This window comes from Ursus maritimus, unplaced genomic scaffold (genome assembly GCF_017311325.1).
Source record: "Ursus maritimus isolate PB19 unplaced genomic scaffold, ASM1731132v1 scaffold_3, whole genome shotgun sequence".
NCBI classification, from domain to species: Eukaryota; Metazoa; Chordata; class Mammalia; order Carnivora; family Ursidae; genus Ursus; species Ursus maritimus.
Genome location: NW_024425563.1, coordinates 66,642,154 through 66,663,641, shown reverse-complemented (window position 1 = coordinate 66,663,641; position 21,488 = coordinate 66,642,154). Strand labels below are relative to the sequence as shown.

The following is a 21,488-nucleotide window of genomic DNA, read 5'->3' as shown; positions in this document are numbered from 1 at the left end:
GCCGCCCCGAAGAGCCTACACAAACCCTTCCTTACCCTGCAGCTGAACACCGTACCTGCCTCTACTGTGGGCCTTTCCCCGAGGCCGCCTTTCTAGTTCCTGTCAGGCTGCCCGTGAGGGGGTAGTATGCCTGATGGTTAAAGCTCCTAGATCTGAAAACAGGCAGACCCAGACAGAACTCGAAGTTTGATAGGGTTGGGAGTTTCTTTGGGGCAGATTATTCTGTCTCATCATCTAGAAAATCAAGCTGATGGTACCAGGTTCTGATAAATAAATGAGATTTTGCAAGTAAAGCATTCATGATTGCCTTGGGTGTTATTATTGTATAGCCCCCGGATCTCTTCCCCCAGACTATAGGGTCCTGGAAAGGAAGGCACTTGACCGGTTGTATTAGTTCGCTAGGGCTGCTCTAACAGAGTGCCTCAGTGGGGGCGGCTTAGGCTCTAGGAACCTAACATCGCAGTTCCGGATGCTCGAGTGCCGAGATCAAGGTGTTGACAAGGTTGGTTCCTTCTGAGGGCCGTGAGCAAGAAGCTGTTCTGTGCCTTTTCCCTACTTTCTGATGGTTGGCTGGTGACCTTGGGCACTCTTTAGCTGATAGAAGCATCAATCCAGTCTTTTTCAGCTTCCCATGGCATTCTCCTTGTGTGTGAGTCTGTGTCTAAATTTCGCCTTTTTGTAAGGATACCAGTCATATTGGATTAGGTGTCCACCCTACTCCAGTCTGATCTCGTCTTAACTAAATGTATCTGCAATGACCCTATTTCCAAATACGGTCACATTCTGAGATATTAGGGATTAAGACTTCAACATACAAATGTTTGGGGTTGGGGGTGGGGAGGTTCAACCCATAACACTGGCCCTGTCACCTGTGTAGTTATTGTATTTACTTGCGTTTTGTAAGTGTCAGGGCAATGCTGCTAAATCCATTAAATTTAAAGAAATGTCTCTAGGTTCAGAAATAGAGCCACTTTCCAGCAGATTAGTGACCTTTTGAAGGTTGCCTCTCCATCCAAGGTTTACCAGAAGAGGAGACTTCAGCTAGTGCTTCCTAAGGCTTCTTGTCAGGTCTTGGATCAGGATACATAACGGCCGGCTGACTATTTTGTTTGTGACTTTCCAAGCAGGATTTTTAATGGGTAGATAGCAGTAATACCTTTATATATGGATAAGGACTTAGATGTGCTGTTTATAACTTTAAAGGTTTATTTGTCTAAAAATCAGGGTAACTCAGTGTTCTTTTCAAAATTTCAAGTGCAACTCTTTATTGCATGTGTTAATAATAAATTACCGTTTTCCTTAAAAGTGTTTCACATTCTTTCTGATAGGTACGTAGTGTGGTTACGAAGTAATGAGGTTGGTTCCAAATTCTGTACAGGACCTAGAGTACTATTTCAACGAATATACACAATAAAATGTTTTCAGTATCTAAATTGCAATGCCATACTCTATACATCCAAATTTTTTAAGTTGCTTTTCTTCCCCAAATCACTTGCTTTATGTAGTCGGACTCTTTGGAGTTGCTTTTCAGGCTACCGATATTTATTTGGGCATTAGGTGTGCATTTATAATGCACTCTCTAAGTGGTGGTGCTGAAATTTTGAGTTGATGTAAATCTCAGGATTTATTATCATGGAAATGGGACTATCTATAGCACTTGAGATCTTACAGAAAGTCTGTAAATATTTGACGGATGAATGAATATATGAATGAATGTATGGGCAGGGAGTAAGTGAACTCATTTCTTTTAAATTCCATTTGAACCAATGAAATCAATAACCACCAGTGAATATAATACTCAGGAGAGAAGATAATATACTTAAAAAACTGTGAAAGCAAGTTTTAATTTTTTATATCATTTTATTTCTCTATGTTGGATTTTCTTGTGACACCTTGACTCTCTCCTACCTCGTCTGCATTGTGACTGATGGTTTCAAGCGCTCTGTAATGAAAGGGGCCTCTAAGAAAGGCAGGTTGAGAGCAGACACAATGAGCACACATTTGCATAGGGCAGGAAGGGCACCGTAACATCTGGCGTGGTAGCGGACTGGTCCATTTGTTGGTGCTCATTAAATTCACATTAATGCAAGAGCTGCTCTGAATGTGTAAATGCCATTTGGGGTTGGTTGCTTTCTCCCAGGCCAACGGCAGTGACTTTTGGGGCTCTACCCCCTGGTTGTTTACTTGCCAATGGCATTTGACCCGGGGTCAGCCCTGCATTTAACCCTTTCCTGTAGGTCAAAAACAAATTAATTTGCTGAGAATTAAATTGGAAATGAGTCGTCTGTACAGCAGGTGTTCCCTGTGGAGAATGTGCCGCAGGTGGAAACATTTTGAGATCTGTTCCTGGGTCATCTCTGAAGAAGCTTCAGAGGTCAGAGAGGCAATTCCAAGACATCCCATGTGGTGAGGGCCTGGAGATGGATGTTAGCAGGTGCTGACTCGGGCGCTTTTCTCAGCAGCTCGGGGGGACTTTCAAAGAGGCCCCTTTTGGACATAATTTATTCATATATTCATGAACATATATCTTGGGCATTCATTGAGGACTGATTTACTTAGAAGTTGCCCTAAATGATTGGAACTTTACCCTTTGCCCCTACCTCCCACCATCAACCAAAGGCTTTGATTTGAAGGAAACAAAATAATGCATTTTTCTCTTTCTTTTTTCTAGAGGATGAGGAAGATGAGGAAATGGTAGAACCTAAAGTTGGCCACGATCCAGAACTGGAAAATCAAGACCAAAAACAGGAGGCGAAGGAAGGTATGGTACGGTATAGGAGATAAATACGTCATCAGTTTGTTGTTATTATCGTGTACCAACATACGAGGCTATCCTGATAAGTAGAAATTAAACGCACACGCCCTATGTAGAAGGTTTTCTATGGGTGTTCAATACGTTACATTTGGCACCATAAACTGTAATCCCCAAAGCAAGAGTCGTTTATTTTTTTGACTGATAGAAGTAAATAAAATAGAAACCATCCACAATTCCAGCAATAAGTCCAGCCACAATTCCAGTAAAATTGTTACTAAATAGTGAGAAAATAAGATAGTTGTTATCCATGGTCATGTTACCTGGTACACTGCATCAAATATTCCCAATGATAAAAGTAAAGGGAAGAAGCAGCTATAATTATTTTGTTAACAAATTCTGAAGTTTATCCGTGTGATCCACACAGAAACATTAACAGTGATCCTTACTATTAACTGTACTGTTCACAGTATTCTTCCATGGCTCTGCTCGTAGGAAGAATAACCTTTCCATGTTCCAGTGACAATAATGATGAGCATTTATTAAGGGCTTGCTGTGTACTTGGCTCTCTCCTAAGCCCTTTAGAGAGATTATTATCTACATCTCAAAACATCCTTTTGAAGCAGATACTATTATTATTCCTACTTTACAGATGAAGAACCAGGAAGGGAGAGGTTTAAAAACTTATCCAAGGATATGATACGTATCCAGGATTTGTAGTTGACTCCAAGGACTGTACATTTCACCACGATGGTGTCATCCTGTCGTAGCACTGGGTCTCAAAAACAAGAAAGCAAAAAGAAGAAAGACAAGGGAAGACAAGAAATGCTACCGGTGCTGATTCTCTAAAAATTTAATTTTGTATCCCTTTGAGGTTCTCAGCCCGTGGAGATGAAAGAATTTTGAAATCGTCATTCTTACTGACAGACGAAGTATGCATAGATTTACAAGATTCTTCCACATTCCCTGCTAAGTGTCCCAAATATAGATCAACACAAGTCTAATTAGAAGCTCACTTAATTTTTAAATTCTGAAGATGCCTGTGGCTCTGGCATCGTATGTGGCACATAGTTGTCATGGGGACTTTTACAGGAATGGGTGCATATCGGTCATATATACTCTTTCAGCCTGCTCAGGCGCGAAGTGATCTCGATTACCGTGAAGTTCTGGGCTACGACTAAGGGCAGGGAGTAGATTCAGGATCTTTAACAGTGGCATACACAGAAGGCACAAGAATTATTGTTTTCTGAGGGATTCTAAATGCATTTGATTGAAGAGATTTTGCCTAAAATTCTAAAAACTTTTTTTTTTTTAAAGCTGGTGAATGGAATATCATTAACACAGGTGTAGCAAGAGACAAAATTAGTCAGGATTTATTAAAATAAATAAAGAAAAGCATTTTCCTTTTGCAAAATATCCTTAAGCCCTTCTGGGTGATAAGGAGCCCGGGTTCTTTTGTGTGTCTTGGCACAGATTCCCTCCTGCCCCCCCACCCCAACCCCCAAATTGTCTTCTCTGGCAAGGCATTGCAACCCCCTTCTTAAGTTCTAAGCAAAAACACCCTCTCATTTTAACTGTTGCTCTTGCTTCATGGAATTGATTAAAGTCCTGTTAAAAGTCAAAAAGAAGTTGGAAGTACATTTCCTGTACTGTTGCACCGTGTGCCTTTTTCTCTATTAATGGCTTTTCTGCAAATTAGCACGTAATGGGTTAAAAGCATGTTTATGTTGGCATCAAACTCTCTCTGGCTTTTTTTTTTTTTTAAGTAAGACAGTATTTTGCAAACTTTTTCAAGAATCTCTAGCAGATATAATCGTGGCGCCATTCACACGGCTGCATAGTAGTTAAGGCTGTGTCAGCACTTCCCTTATGAACCTTGAGTTTCAGGGATTTATTACTCAGCCATAAAAATTTGCTCTGGGCTGAAACTTGACATACACAGTTTCAAACCAGGGAACACATTTTTGAGAAATCTGGCCTTTTTGGGAGTTAAAAAAAAAAAAGCGGGAGATGGGAAAAAAAAAATCAGTGCTCACTAGCTTTTGACATTTTTGCCTGGGTGATATCAAAATGCACTAAATGGTCAAGAAATAAGGGTTTAGATGTTTTACTGTTTTCACTCTTTTTTCCACAATGGAGAAGGGAAAACGGCAGGTACATGTTAGCTTTTAATCAAATTTTAGGCAACTTCTATGTGTGAGTGTTCTGGTATCTTCATGTTTAGAGATTTAGAACAACAGAATTGGAAACCTAACTCTTGCAAATGCACATTAACTCATAAACCTCACATTAACTTCAGAGAAGGATATCCTTCTTTATTAGTTTGGTTTGGTTTTCTTGCTCTTGTTTATGAAATGATTTCACTGTAAAATTCCTAGAAGAGCCACTGTCCCTGTTTAATCAGGTTTAAGATTTAAGCTACGTGGGTTTACTTCTTTATTTTTTGTCTTTTACATATAGTCTTGAAAAATATTTAAAAGATGTAATCTTTTATACCGAAACTCAAACCTGCATCATTGAAAACAAGGCAAGACATTTCTGAAATGAATATTTTTAAAATAGCTTTTGACCTTAAGGAAAGATTGTAAGATACTCAATATAATTTGTGAATTTCATAATGAATTTTGTATTTAAAAACAAATCAAAACGTGAAACCAAAGATATAGTATATAGTAAATAGAGTAAAACAACAACAACAACAAACTGGAAAAGTACTATTAACTCAATAAAAAAACCTCAAGAAAGCCCAGCAAATAACGTAGAATCATCATAGAGACACATACACAAGTATTTTCATATTTGAAATGAGAAATTAATATTTCTATAATGAAAAAGAATAAAAAATAGACCCTGAAATAAAATGTATACTAGATTTTAATCTTGCAACCACAAAGTCATAGACTTAGGCCATCTTCTAAACTTCAGATTTCATGAATTTAGTACATTGTCTTGATAGTTGTTATTCAAGCTAAATATAACTGTTCAGGTAAATTTTGGCAAGTATGAAAATTGCCCTTTGGATCATATGATAGTTATAGCCGTGTATTTGACTTTTCATAAGGAATCTTTTTTTTTTTTAAAGGCCATATTACATGCATAAAATATTGTTAGCTCTTGGCAGAAATACTCCATGTTTTGTGTTGCAAAAACAAACAACAGACCTGCAATAATAGCATTTTCTGCTTCACTTAAAAAGAAAAATCAATGATTATCAATGCCTACATTTTGCTCTGGTAGGCATTTGGCTATTAAATTAATTCGCACCTTTTTATGCAGTGAACATGTTGAAAATAACTCATTGGGTGCCAGGGATAGGGAAAAGCTGCAGAAACAGACAGATCAGGGAGAATTTGGGGTCTCCTCTGAAGTAATACAACTCTGATTCTAATTGTTCGTGCTTGCATTTTGAACCTTGTGGATTCCATTAATCACCCAGTTTTCTTTCATGAAATATGGTGTCTGGAGAAGTGTTATCTCTGAATACAGCTTTTGGTTGTGGTTCCTGGATACTCTACTGTTTTCATTGCATTGTAACAACACTTATCAATTTAAAGATTTTAAATATGGGAGGTTTGGGGGTTTATCAAAAGTAACTATGGCCCTGTTTAATTCCTAAGTTGAATATTGTTTATGATTTTCAAAAAGAAATTGTCTGCACATGCATCTTGTTATTTTGTGCTAACAAATCATGTCATTTGATCCCTGTTAGACATCAAAGCTTAATATAAAATATATCCTTTGTTTTGCTTCAGGAGCAATTTAATTTCAAGCCAAATATTGTTTTGTCAAACATAATATCTGGAGAGGCTACTGCTTCACCTACCTGAACTTGGCCTCTGCAAATACACTTTGATCAGCCATTTATGTTTCTCTTAGAGAAGAAGTTGTATGTCTTGAAAGCCGAGATCAAAGTGACAATAAGCTACAGGGAAGAAAAAATTACAGAAAATGACATAGATTCTATTTTTTATTCAAGGTAATGGACCTGTAAGGAAAGATACAGGTGAAATAGAAGTAACTCAAAAAGATAAACAGAGAGTAGGACAGATCTTTTAAATATCATTTTAAAAAAGAATATAGAGAAAAAAGTCCTATTTCTCTGCTTAATTTCAGATGGGTCTTAAGTCATCCATCAGCAGTAACTAAAGCTGAATAAGGCTTTTAAAATACGACATTCTTCTTGGCCCCGTGGTGTCCTCGTTTGGTGAAACTTGTTTATGTAACAGTACTACCAAACCAAAGTGAACCTAGCATTTTGTAGGGGTTTTTTTTTTCTTCTTCTTTTGCCTGGTTACCTGTTTTCTTGAACTTACATAAGGGCGAATAAATTATAATGCCTCATTTATGAGAGTTTTAGAAAGTAGGCTAATTAATTATTACTTAATTACTAATTATTGAATACTTAACTATTTGCTCAGTATATTTATCCTTAACCCTTACATGAGACTTAAAGTTTAGGTATCATTACCCCATTTTATAGCTAAAACTGCTGCTCCGAGAGCTTTGGCTGATTAAAGAATCAGGTTGGCTGAGGGCAGAGGCCGTCCCGGATTCCGGGTTGGTTTTGTACAGTCCTTGTTATTTCCATGTACACGTTGGCACTTTCACCGATTCTCAGTCTAGTGTGTGGGCACCCCCGCTCAGCAGGTATCGCCAGAGCTTCCCGGAGAGCCCCAGGACACACTGGCATATTAAGTAGGGCTCTGGAGGCTGCGGCAGCAAAGGACCATTTCTAACTATGTGCAGGGCTACTGTAAACTACGGGGCAAACTGTTTTGGGAGACGATCTTCCGCCGTAGTAGATGAATCGTGTTTTGTTATCACATGACCTCGGAGAGCATTGTGCAAGGTGTGAAGCAACCACATTATCATAACCCCAGTCTTGTACAGATACGGATTCTGGAGTCCTTCCACACCCCCTGCACCGTGGGCTGGGGCAGGGAAGGGGAGGTCGGAAGGCGGAAGACATTTTGGACATTAAAGGCTTGAGATCCACTGCCTTGGCTCTGCAGCAAGGCCGCCTGACAGTGCAGATTTGGCGGGCCAATGGCTTCACGATACCGTTAAGTGAAACAAATAACAGCAGACCTTCTGCTACCGCTGACCATGTGGCCAGGTAGAAATGGTGATGGGGATGGTTGTAGAAGTGTTTGGCCAAGCCCGTGAGTGAGAGACTCCACTAGGGACTCCAGCACTGATTGCAATGCGGTACCGTCCTCCTGTCCCTTACATTCCAGAAGCTTCTGATCCTCCAGAGAGTAATCCACCAAATGTCTGCTGAATGCTCTCCGCAAGGGAGTTGAACTGGGCTCCTGAAGAACCACAAAGGTTCAGCTGACAGTTTCTATGCTTGAGGGCTTCTCAGTCTGGGGGGAGTCCCTAATCCTTTCGCTATCCTTTTTTTTTTTTTTTAATATTTTTTTGATTATATTATGTTAGTCACCATACAGTACATCCCCCTAGTTTTTGATGTAAAGTTCCATGATTCATTACATGCGTATAACACCCAGTGCACCATGCAATACGTGCCCTCCTTAATACAAAGAAAGGGGGGGTAATCAGAAGGGGGAATAAACCATGAGAGACTATGGATTCTGGGAAATAAATGGAGGGCTTCAGAGGGGAGGGGGTGTGGGAATGGGATAGGCTGGTAATAATTCTTTCGCTATCCTTGTATGTAAGCCTTGCCTCTGAAGGGATAGTCTATGTAACCTACTCAGGACTCCGAGGTGAGCTGACTTTCAGACACCCTGACATACTGCCAGTTACTTAATCTCTCTTTGCCTCATTTTGTATCTTCAAACTTAGTTTAATAAGATTAATCAAGCTAGAAAAAGAAAGGCATAAACATTTTGAGGTGTCTTATAGAAGCATTTATTTGTTCCATGTGTTTGTTTAAAAGCAGAAGATATCTCAGGGCAAAGCGGGTTTGGAAGGACCCGTTTCAGGTTTTGAGCACAACCTGTATGAGAGCTAGTCGGCCTTACCAACTAACCCTCTCAAATAAAATGAAGGTGTCCAGGAGAGCGAGGAAAGATGCTACCCAGATCATATTATAGACAGCTCTGAGTTCTTTCATATCTGCAGCTTTCAGTGGTATCCAATATACATAGTTTTATTCATGTTTCTATTATGTACTCTTTGAGCTGTTTTTCAAGTTCAGTTCGAAAGAAGGGAACATTCAGAACTGGTTGCTAAAAAACACCAATTTATTTTCATTTGTACTCTTTGAAATAGTAATCCGTCCAGATATGAAATCTCTCTGTAGAATTAGCGGGGAGGCCGCCGGCACAACCCTTCGGTGCGGATTTAGGAGCCGCGTAGACCAGTACTGACAGTGCCTTATTTTGCCGTCTGGTCACTCTTCTGCTAAGTTGTCTCTCTGAAGAGTTGGACTCCTCTTGAAATGTGTTAATTGTCCTTTTCTTCTTTCCTAACAATCTCTTTTACTTAAAAAGCCCCTCCACGAGAGCTGACAGAGGAAGAAAAACAGCAGATCCTTCATTCAGAGGAATTCCTCATCTTTTTTGATCGGACGATCCGGGTAATTGAAAGAGCGCTGGCAGAAGACTCCGACATCTTCTTTGACTACAGCGGTCGAGAGTTAGAGGAAAAAGATGGGTTAGTTTCTTGTGTGCATTAAAAAAATCCAAAAACACTGCAATAAATTATGGTTGATTCTAAATGCACTTATGTATTGACTAGGCAAATCCCAAACCAAACAAATCAGAGGAGGATGAAATTCCAGGGTGGATCTTGCTGAACGGCTTTGACTAAGGGCTTTGGTTATAACTTCTGGCTTAGTGTTTCCCTGTAATTATCATGTGCTTCCGTGAAATGCTTTTGAACTTGATATCTGGGGAACAGTCCAGGTGATAGAGACTGGCAGAGTCACGTACATTGTCCTCTGAGAAAACATTCCTATAAGCAGCAAAGGAGATTTGTGTTCTATCCAGTGGATCTATTTTTGATGTCTAAGCAAACAGGAAGCTGAACAAAATAAACAGGAGATATGGGACCCCCTTCACTGATGTGGGGAACAGCTCGCAGAGACTGCAACCCTTCTCCTCTTTTTGACACCATGAACATATGTGTATATGTCTTGTAGGACACTCATGTGCAGGGATATATTTAAAGATAAAACAAAAACTAATCAATAAAAGTCAATGACCCCCAGTGACTTTCGCTGAGACAGTAACATGTGTATTGTAAAAGGCGGGGGCAGTCCCGCATCATTGGGACACTAGGAGGTACGTTGTGAGCTTTGTAAGAAGTAAATATAGCCAGTTTATAGCCGCAGGTTCCTTTTGGCCAAGAAGGATATGAAAAGGTGAGATCACCTGCCTTATTCATCAGACTTGACTTTTTACTATTTCTAAAATTCAAATACAATTCTCAAAGGACAATGTATTATCAATGAGGGTGCTCAAGGGAACGGAACAGAGGCTCCAAAAGCAGTTTCAAAAGGGGGTTCTGAAAACGTTCTAACCAGTTGGCAGCACCATTAGACTATGTTGAAGAGACAATAATATTTTGAATATACATGTTATGAGATGCTTGAAAAAGCCAGTAGTCTATGGCTCAGTCGATTTTCTGGGTCATTTCCCTCTGGGTGCTTGGCAGTTCCTTGGGTGTGTGTACCTCTTGCCTGAGTTTGCAGTGGCAGATTGGAGGAAGAGTTAATAGGGGGAAAAAGTCCCAAGTGAGCTGATCGGAGCCCAAGTAAATAGTCTGGAGCCAAGTCACCATCTGAACAAGAGCCGTACAAGGCGACTGATACAGGGTGCAAGTCAGTGGGATGAAGCAAATGAACAGAAGAAAGGTGAAAGTGGAGGAATTCCTGAACTGAAACCCAAGAAATGTAGGCAGCTTTTTATGCAGATCCCAAAGCTGCTGGCGCAGAGCGAGCGTTACTCAGTTTGCACCCAGCCTCATGGAGCAAATGCGTGAGCAGTGCAGAGTTCTTCAAAGGAGGGTTTGTGGCCAGTTGAGTATCAGCCAAGTAGACACTGGCCCCAGTGTTTTCGTAGCCCCAGATGCTGTTTTGGTCTATGTTAAGTATCTGATGCGTGTGGTGAATCCCTCACTCTGCCCTATGCCTGACTCATGGTACAACTTATCACTTGCTGTTGAGCAGGCAGGCAACACGACAGTGAACCAGAAATTATAGGTAAATAGAAACATGCGTATCATCTCTGGTCTAAGGCTAGATAAGTTGATAGTGATATGATATCAAAGAATCTCCAGGTAGGCAGTGCTCCCTTGATAGCTGGGAGATTTCTACGGAACTCTGCTTCAAGATAGAACTTATTAGGTGGAAGAGAATGCTGAAGGGACTGGTCAAGATGAAAACCTGAAAATTACTTGACATTTCATCCCCATGTGGGAGTAACACATGGAAAGCTTTCCTGGGTGAGGTTAGGGAGAGCTTCTCATAAAGAAGACCCCCATTAGTTCATTTATTTATGATCGGCGTTTACTATCTAAACTGAAGCCTTGGCCTCAGGAAGTGTTGCGTGCCATGCTCTGGCCATCTCATTATTTCAAAATGAGCAGCAGAGATAAAGCCCCATTCTGAAGCATCGTATTTGTCTGTGATGTTTGAACCCTCCTAGGGATGTCCAGGCTGGAGCCAACCTTTCTTTCAACCGTCAGTTCTACGACGAGCATTGGTCCAAGCATCGAGTAGTCACTTGTATGGACTGGTCTCTCCAGGTAAGAATTGTTGCTGGGGTGGGACAAACTGGGCTGTGTTCTCACGGCATTTATATTTAAAAATGAGAGTTTTTCTCCACTACTTTAGATGGGTCTACTAGCCTACAATTTTATTCTATGCTTTTTGGTTTTCTTTCTCAGTTTACTGAGCTTTCAGTTTAAATTTTGCATGCTGTTATTCATAAGCACTGAGTACTCACCATGTGCTAGGCACCAGACAAGGAGCAGGCCATCCTGTTTGTAAAATTCCTGTCATGGAGGTCACCAGTGATTCCCCACGCATCAAATCCTTGGCTGTTTTGAAGACTTCATCTGCCCTGACGTCTTTGTCATCTAGCCTAGCTGACGTCCTCATATTCTGAAAACAGTATCCTTCATTGAATTCCACAGCTCCACTCTCTGCTCGTTCTCACACTTCTCCAAAATTTCTTTTTTCTCTTCCACCGCTGTGGTCCCTGTGGTTGTGCCCTCAACCTCTACTCTTCCTCCCGACATGCTCTTTGTGGAACTTCCATGGATTCAGCCACCACGTGGCAGCCTATTTATATCACCTACCCACCGCCCTCCCAAATTCCACTTTGCACACCAGACAGATCCACTCAGCTGCCTCATAGAATCTGGAATCACTAATTCATAATTTTCACATACCCGAATTTTTTTTCCTACTGCATCCTAAGTTAAAGATACCACAGTATACCCAAGGGCCTAATGCAGAACTTTCATCATCAACATTAGCAACCTTCTCCCACTCATCTCCCAGACCCAGACTGCCACCAAGACTGTCCATTTCTCCGCTCATATATTTATCATCTTACACCTATAGTATTGCTAAACTTCTCACTGGTCTTCCTATATCCATGCTTGCTCTTCTGTGGTGTTCCTTCTGGACACCTAGCCAAATAATCTTTCTAAAATGCAAATCTGATCACTCCACTCCCTGGGTTAAAACTCCTTGTTGCCTCTAAGAAAAGAAGTTTATACTCCTTAGTGAGGTATTTTCAGAGTGAAAGTAGGCAAATTTACCAAAAGTCATCTTGCTTAAGAGCCAACTCCACTGCTTGACAGATTACCCAGCACCGAGCAGCTATGTAATGTGCACAAAAGCATACAGCCTAGCTGTGTTGTTGGCCAGAGTTTGAACCCAGGTGGTCTGATCTCCGAGTCCACATTCATAACAGCCATGCTATGTTCCTTCCTGCAATGACAATGACACAACAGCAATGAGGAAAATAGGAATGATAAATTCTGGACATTTACATGGAGCATAGTTCTTGCTTTGTTGCGGTGTATGTTCTTATGGGGAACAATAATCATGGCTAGCTTTTAATTTGTGTTTCTTATGTGCTAAGCACTGTGCCAACTGCTCTGAAGACATCTTCTTTCAGTCTCATAACTCAGAGGAGGTGGCAACCACTACTATCCCCATTGTGCAGTTAAGGAAACTGAACCTCAGAGAAGCTAAGTAACTTGTTAAAAATCGCTCAGATACAGACGTAGTGAAGAGAAGGGCCATATGCACCCCAATGTTCATAGCAGCTCTGTCCACAATAGCTAAATCGTGGAAGGAGCCGAGATGCCCTTCAAAAGATGACTGGATTAAGAAGTTGTGGTCCATATATACAATGGAATATTATTCAGCTATCAAAAAGAACGATTTCTCAACATTTGCTGCAACATGGACGGGACTGGAGGAGATAATGCTAAGCGAAATAAGTCAAGCAGAGAAAGACAATTAACATATGGTTTCTCTCATCTATGGAACATAAGAACTAGGAAGATCGGTAGGAGAAGAAAGGGATAAAGAAGGGGGGTAATCAGAAGGGGGAATGAAGCATGAGAGACTATGGACTCTGAGAAACAAACTGAGGGCCTCAGAGAGGAAGAGGGTGGGGGAATGGGATAGGCTGGTGATGGGTAGTAAGGAGGGCACGTATTGCATGGTGCACTGGGTGTTATACGCAACTAATGAATCATCGAACTTTACATCAAAAACCAGGGATGTACTGTATGGTGACTAACATAATATGATAAAAAAAATATTTAAAAAAAATCGCTCAGCTAGGGTATGGTAGTGTGGGTATTTGAACTCAAGTCTTTTTTTAAAGGATTTTATTTATTTATTTGTGACAGATACAGAGAGAGAGAGAGAGCATGAGCAGAGGGCGAGGCGGAGGGAGAGGGAGAAGCAGACTCCCCGCTGAGCTAGCAGTCGATGTGGGCCTTGATCCCAGGACGCTGGGATCATGACCTGAGCCTAAAGCAGATGCTTAACCGTCTGAGCCACCCAGGCGCCCCTGAACTCAAGTCTCTGGCACTTCAGAGCATATTCTCTTTACCACTGCCTCTCACGAAAGACTTATGAATCTGAACCAAGAGAGGTTATAAGTGCCGAATGGTAGGGGGCAGAAGGCACGAGCTTTCAGAGGTCAGTGGAGGTCGGGATCTGTCTCTGAAACACTGGGATTTAGAGCACTGGCGAGGAGAAGAGCGTGTTCTAGGCAGAGCTGTAAAAAGGATGACGTGAAGAGCCCCATGTAATCCTACTGGAGTACAGGAGAACTGAAGAGGAGGGTAATCCCTCGCAACCGGACTGTCATCAGCCACCAAGTGGGCCAGTGTTCTCTCCTCTGGAACCTCCTTTTACATTCAAACAACAGAGCACGCAGTGCCTGATCACGCAGAGACTAATACAAGAGGGCTGGCCCAGCCGCTTCCCGCCAGTGTGTGGGTGGTCTGTGAGCGTGCTCGGGTGTACGCACAGAAATTAGATCCAAGCCTGAGGAAACACTTGGCTCGGCTTGTTCACTTGTTCAGAGTCTGGAAATTACACAGGAACCTTATCTGACACATTTCTCAAAGGCAACTTCTCCTGTGTTCCGGGTCACAGTTGATGAAGCTCCCTGAGGGGTTGGCAGGGCCGCAGTGGGGCCGGTCCCTGCCTGGCCACAGTGTATGAGGGCCATATGGACCATGGATGGATTTGTTTCCACATAGGGTTCTGGTTCATTTGTTTTGTTTTGTTTTGTTTTTTGTTGTTTTGGGGGGGTTTGTTTGGTTTTGTTTTGTGCAAGAACTGAAACTGTAAAGGGCGGAAACTCTGCCATGGAGAGACCGTGGTTCCTTTTCACCACTTTTGAGTAACCTCACCTACGCTGGAGGAAAGAGGCTTGCAGTTCCGAAAAGCGCATTTTATATGGAGCCCGAGCAAAAGGAATTGGAGGGGCAGCTGGGTGCCTCTGTCAGTTGAGCATATGGCTCTTGCTCTCGGGGTTGTGAGTTCAAGCCCCACATTGGTCTTGGAGACTACTAAAGAAAGAAAAAAAGAAAAAGGAATTGGAACCTTCAGCTCCTACATCATAACACTTTTATGGGGTTCAAAGGATCAGGCTGTGATTCAATAATATTAAAAAAGAAAAGAAGGAGAGAGACACAGTCTTGGAGTCTTGGAGTGGCATGTGTGTCGAGGGTGTCTACATGAGCGGAACAGAGGGGAGAAAAAGGAAGAAACTAAGGTTTCTGCATAGCTTTGCTTTGGTCTTCTGGGCTTCTCAAGTAAGAACACTTTAACTTTGCAATATTTGCCAAATATCCACCAAATGCTGTTCCCTGGGAGAAACTGAGGCACTCGGGTATTATGTCAGCTTTGTCATTCATTGACATTGTTTAACAGAGTGAGTCAATAATACTATCCACATAGCACATGACAGCTTTCCCAGACCTGCACAAAACCGCACTCATGACCTTACCGACCGTCTAGACTCCTCTCACATGGAAACTGCATCCTCCAACCTTGCAGTCACCCAAGGTACAGAGCTAAGTCATCATTGATAGTTCATTTAGTTTCCAAATCTGATCTAATTTCCAGTAGTAAGAAGACTCCCGCGGACACCAATTCAAGTCCACTAATGTGGATTTGACCCTGACTTTATGCCACGCCCTCTACTTCTTGCTTCTATGAGGAGATGGCTTCATAATTGGTCTTTCTACCTCCAATCTCTATACTGTTGAGTCATCATAAGTATTTTGACCAGAGTAATATTTGTAAAGATTACTTATAAACTCTCACTGTCACCTTGGGCAAGTTGCCTGGCTTCTCTTTTCTTCAGCTTCGTCATTCATAAAATGATGATAATAATACCTAGCTCACATGCTTATTGTATTATATGAGTTAATGTGTTTGGCAGTAGGACTTAAAAAGCGTCTCGTACACAGAAAGTGCCCAGTAAATATGACATCATGGTGAAAGCAGTAGTAGCAGTAGTATTAATGGTTGCTGAATGGAACTCCTACTGTCCCCAGAGGCATTTCCAGCCCTTTCTTCTTGTTTACAGCTTCATATAACCTGCCTCCCGGCCAAATGCTACCAGCTGACATCCCCTGAACATGCCCTACACTGCATTAGTTAAGAAAACTTTCCCTCTGGCTAGCGTGAGCAAAAAAGGGGATGTATCGTAGAGGCGCTAGTGCACTTAGGGGAGCCACGGAAAAGATGAAGAACGGGGACTCAGGAAGAGTCCCACATCTGGGCTGCTTGAGGGACCTCACCAGTAGGATGCTGTCATAACTGGACTCATTTGCCAGCCCACAGACTGTCTCAGTTCACAATGGACAATAGCCAGTTCGGAGAATGTGATTTGCTTCAGGTCACGTATCAACCCCACAGTGAACTAATTGTCCCTGGAAAGTTAGATACCTGTGTATTGAGGTAATCTCCAAAGATGGGAGAATCACTGTGAACCAGCCAGATAACCAAGAGAAGTCTCCAGCACTCCTATTTGTACCCTTGTCCATATTCTCCACTCTCTTCTCTCCTAATAACCTACTGCCTGACAAGGCCCAAAGCATGTCTCATTTCTTCTTAGAAGTCCTTTCCAGTTTCTTTTCCTGCCACATCCCACCCCAGCTAAGGTGCTTCTTTTCTCCTCTGTACTTCTAAGGAACCTTGTTTACATTTCCACCTTAGCACATATCATGTCCTGCCTTTATGTTTGCATTATAGTTATTCATACCCGGGCCTTACCTGCCTCTGCTTAAGGGTGAGTTCCTAGAGAGCAAAGCACATTATTGTTGACATTCTTGTCCCACATTTCACCTGGCACAATGCCTTACATATGCATCGGAGGCACTGGACACGTGCCACAGTGGACTGGAAAGGTCATGACCTTTGAAGTCAAACAGACTTCAAGTAATGCTCTCACTTCTTTGTTTATTAGCAACATAACGCAGAACAAGTTACTCACCCTGAGACCCTTGGCTTCTTTGTCTGTAGAAATGGGAAAACCACTTCTACTTTAGAGGATTGCAAGGACCAAATGAGTTAATGTAGCACCCCGCTCAGTGTCAGGCACATAACAGGGAATAAAAACATATTGGTTCCTTCCTCTCTGATGGACATCCGATTTTATTTCTCTGTAAGAACAAACAGCTTGAGAGCAGATCTGGTGATTTTCAGGTACAATTCTCTGAGGTTAAAAGTTGGATAATCCAACCTGATGAGTAATTATAAACTTCATAACTGTTCACATTCCCTTTAAAAGTCACAATTTTAATATTCAAGATTTAAATAATTGTTCAGAGATTTACTTTTCACTTGAGAGTAAGGAAATATGACTAGTCACATTCAAACACACAGTAGAAAAAGACATAGAAGGGGAGACTTCGAAGTCAGAAAAACTTGCGTGAGATAGGAGTTAAATCAGTATCTTCAGGATTTATGATGCCAGTTACAGAAATTACACCAAAGGCATTTCCCTGGTATTTTACTAAAACTCTCCCTATTTTCAAAAGGGGTTTTAAAGCCAAATAATTTCAACTATTTTTTTAATGGAAAAAAGAAAAGCTACAAGTGGGAGCCAACGATGAGACCCAGATGTGAAGCTGTGGGATATTATTCCGGACACATCTGGCTGCTCATTGGCCACTATGGTCATGGTGTTGATGTTTATAGAGTTGCCTTTCACATGTGACATAAACTTTAGATGGACAGTCTGGAGACTTCTGTGTTTATCTGGATATTAGTTTCTTTGAATGGGCTTTGAATCAAAGGCCTTTCCTAATGGGCTTTTGATTCAGCCAGTGAGGAGTGTTTTCTAATAAAGAATGATTACTTGGGGCGCCTGGGTGGCGCAGTTGTTAAGCGTCTGCCTTCGGCTCAGGGCGTGATCCCGGCATTATGGGATCGAGCCCCACATCAGGCTCCTCCGCTATGAGCCTGCTTCTTCCTCTCCCACTCCCCCTGCTTGTGTTCCCTCTCTCGCTGGCTGTCTCTATCTCTGTCAAATAAATAAATAAAATCTTTAAAAAAAAAAAAAAGAATGGTTACTTCCCCTGGTGGCCGCATACATGTGTCTTGTTGTAGGATTATACTTCCTCTGCATCAACCAGCAAGTTGTAATTCCCCGCAGCTTTCTTAAGTTGAGACTGCAGAATAAATGGATAAAGCCACCTACAGAACTCAGGTTTAATCATTTTTTATAGAAAAAAAGTTGATGTTTCCATTTATAAGGGCCATCTTCTGTTAAATATGTATATAGCATAGTGAAAAGGAAGGGAAAAATTAAGTCATCTATGAACAAAGAGTGATATGATCTGCTATAATCCTGATGGTGTTTTTAACAGGGCTGCCTTATGGGAATGCCAGGTAGGAATGGCATTTTCATGAAATGCATTCTAACTCATAAATACCCCACACAAGATTCCTCCCCAGTTTGTTTAATTACACACCCAGCACAGAGTTCACACAGGGTAAGTAGGTCTTTCTATTCACTTTAGAGTCCTTATTATTTTACTGGTTGTGGTTCTTGCACTTACGCCTTTAATTGTTGGCATTATTTGACAACAAAGGATTAAATCTAAGGTCTTTCTACTGAGTGCAGAGTCACTAAAATAAAAAAGACCATTTGTACTTCAACAGATTTTGACGCAGTTGATTGTGTGCTAGGAGTTATAAGACACTAGATTTAGAAGTTAATAAAAGTAAGTCTCTATGCTCAGAGCGAGCTTACAGACCAGTAAGAGACATAGGTGGGAAACAAAAGCCGTAGCACAATTTGACAAGGGTTTTAATGGAGGAACACACGTAATGCTAAGGGAGCCTATGAGAGGGAAGGAGGGGTGTTGGGATTATGTGGAGGATTTGATGCATGAGTTACTGTTAGAAACAACACAGAAGAGGCATTGCAATAAGAGTGAGTATCAAACTCCTGGGCACAGAGGCTGTCCCTACGAGCCTCAGAACTAGCTCCTGAGGCTGGGCTCAGGGTGTGGGGGAAGAGGAGGGAGGGCGGCTGGGAAGAGATTAAGCAGAGGAGCTAGACAATGACAGATCATGAAGGACCCTATGTGACCTGGGTTTGATCTTGAAAATAAGGACGAGCTGTTAAAGTATTTTGAGCAGAGGAGTGACTTAGCCAAATACGTGTTTTGTAAAGTCACATTGACGAAGGATAGAGAGCGGAGTAGGGGAGGGGTGGGCCTGGCAAGCCTGGCAGCAGGAAGCCATTCAGGAAGCTCTTGCCTTACTTCAGAAGAGAAATTACTTCAGGATACCCTCACCATAAGGATGGAAAGAAATATGCATTTGAAAGGTATTGAGGCAGGAGTATAACACCTTACATGGGGATAAGAAAGAGAAAGGAGTAAAAATGAATGTGGAGTGTCTGGGTTGGGCAGGTAGGTGAATGTTAGTGAAAGGCACCCCAAAAAGGGAACATTAGAAGAGCAAGAGGTTTTTATAGAAGGCAAGAAGCTCATTTTTTTTCCATTTTATTTTTTTAAATTTTTTTTATTTTAATGTTTTTTTATTATATATGTTAGTCACCATACAGTACATCCCTGGTTTCTGATGTAAAGTTCGATGATTCATTAGAAGCTCATTTTTTATTTTTATTTTTTTATTTTTTATTTTTTTTTTTAAAGATTTTATTTATTTATTTGACAGAGAGAGAGACAGCCAGCGAGAGAGGGAACACAAGCAGGGGGAGTGGGAGAGGAAGAAGCAGGCTCACAACGGAGGAGCCTGATGTGGGACTCGATCCCAGAACGCCGGGATCACGCCCTGAGCTGAAGGCAGACACTTAACCGCTGTGCCACCCAGGCGCCCCAGAAGCTCATTTTTTAATGCATTGAGCTGTTGTGTCTATGGACCGCTCAGAGAAATCTCCAGTATGCAAAAGGTCTGCAGCTGAGAGAGACATCAAGCCTAGAGATATAGATTTGGACATTGTCAGCATATTAAAGCGTTTTAAAGCCATTGGAGTGGATGAGATCACCCAGGGAGAATGTATGGACAGAGACCAAAAAAAGGGTCAGAATACAGCCCACCACCACCCCACCCCCCACCCCAGAATATAGGGACTGAAAAGAATGGTCAGGAAGAGAATCAGGAGAGACAGGTATAATGGAAGCCAGTATAGGAGAAAAGAAGAGAGTAAGGCCAAACGTCAGATAATGCAGAGAGGTCCAGTAATGTGCGCTTATGGTAGTTACTGGGGACGCTGGCAAGCCCAGTGGAACATTGGAAGCAGAAACCAGATTGCATAGGTTGAAGCTGTAGTTGGTATTAAGGATGCCACAACTTCAAAAGAAAGTACCATTTAAATGATGTCATAGAGCATCTGTCTGTAGGAATAAGGACGTTTTCTTTGTGTCAGCAACTTGACATAATTCATCCTTGTGACCTCTTCCATCCAGTACCCTGAGCTGATGGTCGCTTCCTACAACAACAACGAGGACGCTCCCCATGAACCAGATGGCGTGGCCTTGGTTTGGAACATGAAGTTTAAGAAAACCACACCAGAGTACGTCTTCCACTGTCAGGTAGGAGTCAACAGAGTAAAAATAACTTAGGTCTCCTACTAGACCAAATATAGTTCATGCTGCCTGCATCTCTCTGTCTTGTGTGGAGAGGAAGAGCCGAGGTTAAAAATGGAATTGTTGACGATTTTGGAAAATTCCCCCACAGTAACCTAATGTTTGGGGAAAGTGGCAACTCTCTCCAAACGGTTAGAAAGCCCAGTGGGGGGCTGTGTGTCATTTTCTATTTAAAGCAGCCTCCCCGAGGATGAGTTTATAAAGACCTCGCACTTGTGAAGAAATCCTGGTGTACCACTTCCTCTGCTTCGCAGCAACATATGCTCGCCCACCCACGTGGACATCCTCAGAGCACTACCGTTTCCAGCTTCCTCCCCTCTCTGAGATGGAGTTCAGTGGAACATTGCCAAGTTTACGGGTGCCATCTTGCTTTCGTAGCTGGTGTAGGCGAATACTTATCATGAATCTTTTCTGAATTGTTGAGAAATATAGATGCTGTTTTCAGTTTGCAAGTGTGAAGATCATTTTAAACAGTTTTGGGTATTTTACTCCACGTGTCTCTTGACACATTTGTCTTCTTTTCTATCCAACATAATACAGGCTGAAATGCATTTTACACTTGTACACATTCAGCTTTGCTCTGTTGCCATGGCTGTGCCTAAATAATAGGCCTCAGCAGTGGCCAATACACCAACCCCTTTATTAATGTCCCTATCCTGTGATTATGCATAGGAAAATGCAAAACAAACATTCCAGCTCAAAGTTTCAGTTCCTCAAACATTACGATTCAGAGGTGGAGTGGCAGATTACTCCGAATACACATGCATTGGCTGAAGACGGTGGCTAGACCTGTTGATATTTGGAAGCCTAGTGACATTTTATATCTAAGAGCCGAGTATCATTTTGAACTAAAATATGTTTAGACTTTAGGACATTATCAGATATAATTCGGGGAACAGCAGCTGCTGGAAGAAAAGTCCCAGCTTCAACCTGATTGAGTAACCTCTAACTCTGGCCATGTTTTTCTAATTTACTATCTTAAAAACAACAAGAAATCTAGGTCTGCATAGTAAATAACCTTTATTTTTTGAACCTTTGAAATAAGAGTTTTTTCTTTCTTTTTTTTTTAAGATTATCAAATTTGTCAGTTTGATATGCTCTTTCTGTAAACAGAGAAGCACAAAATCCTCATTTTGTTCAGCTTTAAGAG

At 41.6% G+C, this 21,488-nt stretch overlaps 1 protein-coding gene across 4 annotated transcripts in view; it reads left to right on the top strand.

Moving 5' to 3' along the window:
* Window positions 1-21,488, top strand: part of DYNC1I1 (dynein cytoplasmic 1 intermediate chain 1) — a 265,154-nt gene that overhangs the window by 143,814 nt on the left and 99,852 nt on the right. For all 4 annotated transcript variants that reach the window (XM_008686272.2, XM_008686271.2, XM_040644258.1 and 1 more), the window contains 4 exons: window positions 2,672-2,761; window positions 9,211-9,373; window positions 11,368-11,467; window positions 20,159-20,284. In XM_008686272.2, the coding sequence (XP_008684494.1) occupies window positions 2,672-2,761; window positions 9,211-9,373; window positions 11,368-11,467; window positions 20,159-20,284 (479 nt within the window). The remainder of the gene's footprint in view (window positions 1-2,671; window positions 2,762-9,210; window positions 9,374-11,367; window positions 11,468-20,158; window positions 20,285-21,488) is intronic.